The following is an 8,691-nucleotide window of genomic DNA, read 5'->3' on the forward strand; positions in this document are numbered from 1 at the left end:
TATTTTGGTAATTTTAGTTTAAACTGTTATGTCAATTCCTCCCATTCAAATGGGAACACCTCGGCGTAACTTCTTCAATTTCTTCTTCTTCTTCTTCTTTTTGAGGACTTTGTATTGTTTTGTTTAGGGGTTTAGCAGATCTGCACATTTGCATAAACCTTTAGTCTAAACTTTAGAAGGGTTCAGTTTCATGTGAAACTAAAAAATGATGAAGATAAGCAATTGTGTGGTGAGAGGAATCATTTCATCCAAACCAAGGGGGCGACTTCAGGGACAGTCTGGTGACATATATATATAAAAAAACAGTCTGTCAGACATAACAAGATGCCTCACGTATTGTTTTACTGTTCCTGTGAGATATCTCAACGTCTTACATTTATCTGCTGAAATGCTCAGTGTGAAGGTGTTATTAGGGCGTTCAACGCCCATATTTTAGCAACACCATCACCAAATTCCCCTACAACTGTGGGGCATCCCTCAGGGGTCAGTCCTGGTCCCAGTACTCCCATCAACTACTCAGTCATTTGTTCAGCTGCTCTCAGATATCGCTGCTATGCTGATGATACTCAGGTCTACGTTTCTATTCAAAACCTATCAACCAGAACCGACTCTTCTCTCTTTAATTCATAGCTACCATCAAAAACTGGATATCAGATAACTTTACTGCTGTTATCGTCCCATGGCAACAAAACATTGAAGCCACTGCAAGACGAATGATCATATGATCTTTAAACACCGACATGAACTTTACACAATCAAAGAAATATTATCACATCCTGTCCCCAGCAGACCTTTTACTGTCATGTACTTTCATCTTCATTGCCATATTGGCCTCTACACATGCCTCAGTCAGGTCAGTTAGTCCGCTGGACTCCCAAAAAATGTAGAAAAGACTTCTATACTCCACCTTTCTAAACTCAGCTTTTATCAATTACTCACTCCAACCTGTATAAATAACAGAGTTCTTAAGGCCACAGCACACCCAGCTAGAAATGATGTTTACACATTTTGTGCATTGCATTCATAGCTCGTGAATAACATCACATGACCATATTTATGTTTGGACTTAGCCCAACAAGCACAGCTTAGATTAACCTTGGAGTCTATGGCAGATAGTGAAACTATAAACTGATACTTATGAGGCATGAAGTCTGTTTTCCTGACACAGCTATTAAGTTGTAATGTGGTTTATAAATAACAACTAAATGAATGTAATCCTAGGTTATGATGGAGTGATTTGTGTCATGATCCCGTCCCTGGAGTCACCCTGTTGGTTTTGGTGAAATAATTCCTCTCACCGCACGTGTACTTATCTTAACACCATTTCTTAGTTTCTTTTTCACATGAGGCTTCCAAACTAAAGGTTACACTAAAGGTGTATGCAAATACATATAGACCTGCTAAACCACTAAACACTAAAATAGAAAGTGCTCCCAACAGGAGCTTTTGGTTTTAAATCTGTGGGGGTAGACCACAAAAAGTCTTATATATTATGTGTGGGACCTGGAGGTGTGTGTGTCTGCGTGTGTGTGTGAGAGAGAGAGAGTTTTGTGGCAGGAAGCAGGAGGCTCATCAAGCAGAGTCCTCTTTCCTTTCTGGTGACTTGCTGCTGTGTCACATGTACGGTAAACTGAGCCGGTGCTCGGAACAGAGACATCCGGGGGTTCTCTCTGCACAGGTGTCACAAGAAGAAGGCCCCTTCTGTAAAAAAAAATCACCAGACGGGCTACTGTAATGTCAGTAAATGCTCTCACAGTTTGAGTCACCGCTGCTGCTGCTGCTGCTGCTACACACACTGCAACACTATTATTAATCTTTGTTCAGCGCTTTAAAGACGATGACAGAAGGTGGTGATGGTTTGAGTTGAGATATCTTAGCTCTCCATGTGTTAGACATAGAGATTAACATGGTTTCTCTGATGTCATACATGACCTAGAATATCTAAGTTTAACAAATCAGAGTGGGAACTTAAACAAAACTGGTCTTGAACAAAGGGATTTTTTAAAGTTTGGAACATCCTGTATTTTCACATGAAAGTATTTAAACGCTTCGGATTTGTCTGACTGACAGTAAATCCACCAGACGGTGGATTTTCCAAAAATGTTGAACTTCTCCTTAAGACTGTTTGTGAGTTTTTCAGAAAAAAACATCTTGCTCATCTGCCTCATGATTACATGGCAATTAATCAAAGAATTCATGGAGCTGTAAAAATAAACAACAACATGGGAAAATCATTCCATTGATCACTCTGAAGTCAGGATGACCTCCGGCTGATGTGTGAGTTTGTGGAGTTAATATTTGGTGTTTTTAGTGGTAAGCTGATAAACCTGTCTCTGGGGAAAACAAATGACTATTTACATTTCTACTGGAAGAACAGCCTCAACATTAGCATGCTTAAAAGCTTTTGGCTAAATTTGGAAACTGCAGTTCTTCAAATGGCCACTTGAGGCTATAACTCATGAAGACTCTCACTAACAAAGGCAGCCTCTGAGATACAAGTTCACACTGGGGAAATCAATCCAGCTAGAGTGGGATTCTGGACGTATTTGGATATATCCAGATTGATTTCATTCCACCTCTCAGAGGTGGCTCTATCCGGATTGGCTCAGATGTGGCTCAGGTCTGAACGCAAATGCAGCTAGCGAATCCCGCTGGCACCGTGATACTTCCGGTTTACGGGGACAGTGTACAAAAGCCATATGTAAACAACCGTTGAGCTATGACCCGAGTTTATTTTAGACAGGGCTACAAAGGAATAAATTGTTTTTCAAATCCCCCCCCCCAAAAAAAAACGGGACGCATGCACACACATGGCCCTACCACAGCCTGAACGGAATCTGTATATTACGAGGCGCCACCTAGCGGTTTGGAGGACCACAAACAAGCCAGATTGAGCGTGGACACGCGTGTGTGACAGCCAGATTTGAAAATAGGTCTGAATGTATCCAGCTTAAAGGCTATCCAGATACAAACCTAGTCTAGCTGGATTGACTTTCTCCAGTGTGAACAAGGCCAAAGGGTCCAACACATCAATCTTTAATGACCCTTGCATTGTAACTGGCCTCTTTGCTGCTGACCTTTGAAGCCATTTACTGTCAATAAATATGGATAAACTCATACATGATGTCACCCTGAAGTGACAAACAAATATAATTATTAGGACTATATTAGATGCAGAGACACAAAGCTGTTTGATCATAGGAGGCTGGAAACAGGTTTATTTCTGCCATTGGACATTTTAATATGCAATTTGCAGTTTCGCATTATTGCAAATTATATGAGTGAATGGCTTCAATACCATCTGTGTCAGCCACACATTAATCAGGCTGCTTTCACAGCATGTAAATGTGTTTTTTATATCCTCCTAAATTCCGGTCGAGTGAACATTTCCAAATTTTCCCAAGTGTCTCTGATCCACACGTGCATGTTTTTACCTTGGCGTGACAGTTTTGCAGCTGTTACTGGCTGTGTGTGGGTGTTTTTTTTTTTTTTGTTCAGGTGGAATTTTCAGTTTGGTCTTAAGGGGATTAAAATAAGTATACAGTTCTCTTGGTGAAGTGGGACATCCCGTCAATACTCTGCTGAAACCTGCCTAACATCTGCTAAAATGAATGGCTCCCACTTCAACCAAAAAAAAATCCAAACACACAGGAGGGGGAGTCCTGCATTCAAACAGTCTCCAGGATAATGATGTCCTGTGTGTGTGTGTGTGTAGACAGGGATCAAGCCTCAATGATTGAGTCCCCTGCTCTGAGTGCCAGTTTACTGGAGGAGCAGCAGCAGCAGCGTGTTTTCCCCTCTCCTCCTTCCCTGAAACCAACCCGCTCTGACTCAACACCTTTCAGAACGGCCTGTGAAGATTGTGTAAGATGATAAGCCTGCGTGATGTGTGATTTTCCCATAACCCACAGCCCATAACTTTTACATCTGTTTGAACAGTTTCATTTCATTACTTGGCTTCAAGCAGCTGCAGTTTAACCACCCAGGAAGTGCACTGACAAGTTCTCGCAGCGTGCAGAAGTGCACTGTAAACGATTCTGTTATATGTAAAAGTAAAGTCCTCATGTTAATATTAGGACTATATTTACATACATAGCATCTTTCGTTATTTATTTCATTAGTTATTAATCCTATTTCCAGTTTTATAGGGTTTATTAATCACCATCATGATTATCTTCATACATCAACATATACAATGTAAAATCCTCTAAAGTAATACAATTCAATAAAATAAAAAAAAATAAAATGAATTTATGGTGATGAAAAATCAGTTTTATTATGTTTAGTCTTTATCATAGCCTGTATATTACAATATTTTATTTATACTTTTGAAAATAGCATTTATATTGTTATCTTATTTTGATACTTTATTTTATTTTATGTTTATACTATATTATCATATTTTTTGAGTTTTTGTTTATTTAATTTCTTTTTTATTTTATTTTATTGTATTTTTATACTTTATTATCATATTTTTTGAGTTTTTGTTTTTTTGTCTTATCAAAAAAATAACATTTGTTAATTTATGTATTTTTTCCATTTGTTTGTTAGTCGCGTGTTTTTGTTTACCTAAGTTAAATATAAGAAAATAAAGGGATTTGTTGATAATATTTAGATGCGTCACGTCACTTCTTACGGTGTGTGGGCAGATTTTTCTCTTAGTCATCGATCCGTACCATAAACACGCCTCTTGTTACCGCTCGCGACGTTGATCAATTGCTTGTACTTTCCTTTCCTTCGACAAAGTCCGTCAGCCGCACGAGAGCCGCGGCAGAGGGAATCCCGGCAGCTGATTGGATGGCGCATGTTGTGACGTCACCGGGGATCCTCGGTATATATATAAAAAAAGTGCAGCTCGGGCAAGGGCTGCGAATCACAGACTCCAGTGGGAGCCACGCGTGTAGAGGACAGCTCGGAGTGACAGCATGGTGAGTTTACTCTGTGTACATGCAGCCTGTACACACGTGACGCTGAAAATATTTTTTTAATGTTGTTTAATTTTGAAATGCTGATATTTGAGCAGACAGATCGATAAGGAGATCACGTCCTCTGTGTGGTTTCCTGTCACGTTGTGCCAGTTTAACCCAACTAAGCTGAACTATATCCAATATTTATTAAAACATATGCGGTTATTCTGATATTTAGTCACTCAATGTTAAAAAAAAATCAATATTATACACTCAACAAAAATATAAACGTTGAGTGTTGAGTGTATATTATTATAAAATATGAACCAGTGATTTAATTTTTTGTCATTTTGTGATTTATAAACAAAAACAGTTATTACAGTTATTTTAACTATTTAAAATATGTTTTAATCATTATTTTTGAGGGGATTCATACTTTTATTATATACTTACACTCAGCAGGCGAGCACATGTTGGATGTGGAGCTGTCATAATATCTAATATTTTAACATAGGGGACTAGAAAAGTTCACAATATCAATATTGATTATGATTATATTGTCAGAAAGTTACTGTGTTTTGTCTTCCACTGTATGGTGAATATCAACCAGTGCTATGGTTAACAACACCTACTGTGACAAAGGAAGACTAGAAAGGAGCAAAAACTAATCTCAGTAGTCATCACTATAGTGTTATAGTTATCATTAATATTTGGTGTATAACAACGCCCCAGTGTTAAGCAGGGTTTTAATGTGTGTCCTCCTCTGTGTGTTGACAAGTCTCTGCATAAAAACTCAGCGGACAGGCCGCCTGTGGACACGCCACGGCCCAGCGAAACCGTAAACACCACCTACAAACGCAGACTGTACCCATCACTGCCCATAACAGACAGGTGAGACACATCACACACGTTTTACTGTCTGAGGACCTGAGTCCTGATGTCAGCCTGATGTCCTCATGTGAGCCCTTCCTTCCCAGGTATGAGTTCTGTTTGCCCGTCGGCTCTGCCAGAGAAAAACGTCCCCCAGCTCCAGAGTTTCATCCTAAGTGTCTTCTGGAAGACACAGAGGTAATTTTTTTTTAAAAGATTTTATTTCACACCCTGGAACCTCACAGAAATATTAACTGGAAACTGTGCAAAGCAAAAAACTTCCAAAACTGTGTAAAAGGAAGTCTGTTGATGTATTCAAATTGCATAACTGCCCGGACATTCGGTCGCTGATGGATGTAGGACGGGCCACAGCTGAGCACTTCTCCTTTTTTTTGTTGTTGTTGCTTCAGTCAGAGGTTCCTCCCCCCAGCAGTGATGCCATGATGAGAGCACAGATACACATCTTAGAGGAGCAGAAGAAGGAGGTGAGCACATTTCAGAAGTGACATTTATAATCATTTTAAAAGTCAGGTTTCAGTGCTTAGATAAGATCCTTTCTGTTTCACTCAGCTTCTGATCATTAATGAGAAATGGGCGAAGGAGTACAGAACCATGGAGCAGTATTACAAAGAGAAGGTCAGACTTTATTATTATATTACTTCTGGCTTTCCTGTGATTTTCTGTGTTTTCTGATTGGTGTCCTTTCGTCTGCCTGATGATCAGGTGCAGGCTTTAAGAGCAGCACAGCTTCAAGAAGAGGAGACATGTGAAGAAGGAGAAAAACGCCTCACTTTATATAAAAAAGTTAAGTTCAAGACAGTAAACGACAAAGAGAACGCGCAGGTAAGTGAACACTCGGAGGCATTTTAAAGGGCTGAACATCTGTGTTTCCAAGCTAACGCTTTCCTTTTCCACAGACTGCTGAAGGGGGCGCCACTTCTGATTTGCTACGAGCAGAGAGGGAAGCTACAGAGCTGCGACTGCAGAACGGCACTCTGACCCGCAGGGGGCAGCATCAGCACGAGGAGATCAAACGACTCAACAAGGTCTGCCGCTAGCAACACACACCTCGCTGCTTTTACACTTAGACCCACAAACAACAGTCACAACACAGACGTTCATGATTTGGATTGATTATTTATTTACTTGTTTGTTTGTTTGTTTGTTTGTTTGTTTGTCACAGGCTTTAGAGGAGGCGCTCCAGCCTCTCAGTGCCAGCGGTGAAACACTACACGACGTCTGGAAACATCAGGTGAGCCTTGTTCCATACTAACTGATATGCATTTTTTTTTGGGAGTCACCAATTTTGTAAAACGCAAGAGAAATAGTGTCGCATTTAAAAAAAGAAATACTAGAAGAAGGATAGCTTAGCATTAAAGAGTGGATAATGAAAACAGCTAGCTCAGCTAATTCCAATGGAAACCAAACAACAAAAATAATTCACAAATTAAGGCCAGAGGTATATTTGCCTTTAACTCTGTTTCTCTCTCTCTTTCAATTAATGTTGTGTGTATCCACATTACCAACATTTACAGTAGGGGGCAGTGTAGAGGCGGCGGCAAGAATGGTTGTGAATTTTAAAGATGAAAAGATCAGCCTTAAAGATGAAGACCGAGAGCGGTCCTAGTTTAGAATGGGATGTGGGACAGCGCAAACACAAGACAAAAGAAGTACCATGTTACATCCCTGCATAGTGGGACCGGAGCTGGTGGTGTGTTGGTCTGCCGCAAATCGGGTGATCAGTTTTTATATGTTGATGAAGATTCTCAGTCATCCACAAATGCAAAATCACAGACAGCTTCACTGTTTGCCTCTGTTTTCAAACTAAGCTAAGCCGAGCTGAGCTATCTTTGACATTAGTGCTATCCCTGCAACACCCTCTGGGACAAATTGCCCCAGCTGAACTACATCTAATCCTCTTTAATTTCCTGTGTGCTTTCCCACCAAATCAGGCTGAAGTCTACAAAGAAGACTTCGTCAGAGAGCGCAGGGACAGGGAGAAGCTGAAGGACAAGTATCTGGAGCTGGAGAAGAAGTTTAGAAAAGCTCACAATGAGCTCAGTGTCCTCAGATCTCAGGTAAAAAACAAACTCTCCTGCTTCCTGATTTCCTTGGTCCACACAGTAAATATTTAAACATTGAGAACTAATATGGACTGATGACCTGTCCAGGGTGTACCCCGCCTCTCACCCGTAGGTCGCTGGGATAGACTCCAGCTGTGTGACCCTGCACTGCAGGACAAAGCGGGTTCTGATGATGGATGGATGGAGAATTAATATTGTTTTTGCTTTTCCAGGTGTCTTGGACTCGACAGCAGCAGCCTTCACCGCTTCACTGTGCCTGCACACATCGAGCCAAAAGTCCAAATTTGGAGGATGGCCAAATAACACAGAAACACATGCTGCTACAGAGACGTTACACTCTTAATAGCAAACACTGAAAGACTCTCCTGCTGTCTCAGAGTTCATTATTAGAAGGGTGTGGCCTCACTAGCCTGTAAGGCAGGACATCATGGAGGATGTGATCCCAAGAGGAGACCAGCACCTAATAGAATACTTTACCTAGTGCACGCTATGTGAGCCATGCTGACGCTTCCTCCTTTTGTGGCGGTGATCCTGAGAGAGATATCATTTGTCACATTCCTTCAAACACTACTGACAGAGACACTGTGGATCAAAGGTGCAGAAAGACTCAGGTGTCTCCCTGTTTCAGGTCCTGTAACTACAGCTTATAGAAGGAGAGGAAAAACAGAGCGTTGTCATGGCGATTTAAACATTGATTTGCACCTGAAGCCAATAAGAATCAAAGGATGTATATAGAAACATGTATTTTTTATATTTAACTATGCATGTTTTTCCTGTTTATTTATCATTAAAATACACCATAAAAACATGTCTGTGTGTTTGCTCTGTAA

General features: G+C 40.5%; 1 protein-coding gene across 1 annotated transcript; it reads left to right on the plus strand.

The window, feature by feature from the left end:
• Positions 1 to 4,802: 4,802 nt before the first annotated feature.
• On the plus strand, positions 4,803 to 8,671 carry LOC114453620 (TNFAIP3-interacting protein 1-like). The gene is made up of 10 exons (XM_028433576.1): positions 4,803 to 4,928; positions 5,686 to 5,798; positions 5,885 to 5,975; positions 6,188 to 6,262; positions 6,348 to 6,413; positions 6,501 to 6,620; positions 6,695 to 6,823; positions 6,961 to 7,029; positions 7,730 to 7,855; positions 8,074 to 8,671. The coding sequence occupies exons 1-10, from the start codon at positions 4,926 to 4,928 to the stop codon at positions 8,215 to 8,217; spliced, it is 936 nt and encodes a 311-aa protein (XP_028289377.1). The 5' UTR covers positions 4,803 to 4,925; the 3' UTR covers positions 8,218 to 8,671.
• The last annotated feature ends 20 nt before the right edge of the window (positions 8,672 to 8,691 follow it).

This window comes from Parambassis ranga, chromosome 20 (genome assembly GCF_900634625.1).
Source record: "Parambassis ranga chromosome 20, fParRan2.1, whole genome shotgun sequence".
Classification (NCBI taxonomy): Eukaryota; Metazoa; Chordata; class Actinopteri; family Ambassidae; genus Parambassis; species Parambassis ranga.

Excerpts from the sequence above, each read along its gene's own strand:
- LOC114453620 (XM_028433576.1), top strand. Across the intron at positions 5,799-5,884 it reads TCACTGCCCATAACAGACAG|GTATGAGTTCTGTTTGCCCG; the intron begins GTGAGACACATC and ends CTTCCTTCCCAG. Across the intron at positions 5,976-6,187 it reads GTCTTCTGGAAGACACAGAG|TCAGAGGTTCCTCCCCCCAG; the intron begins GTAATTTTTTTT and ends TTGTTGCTTCAG.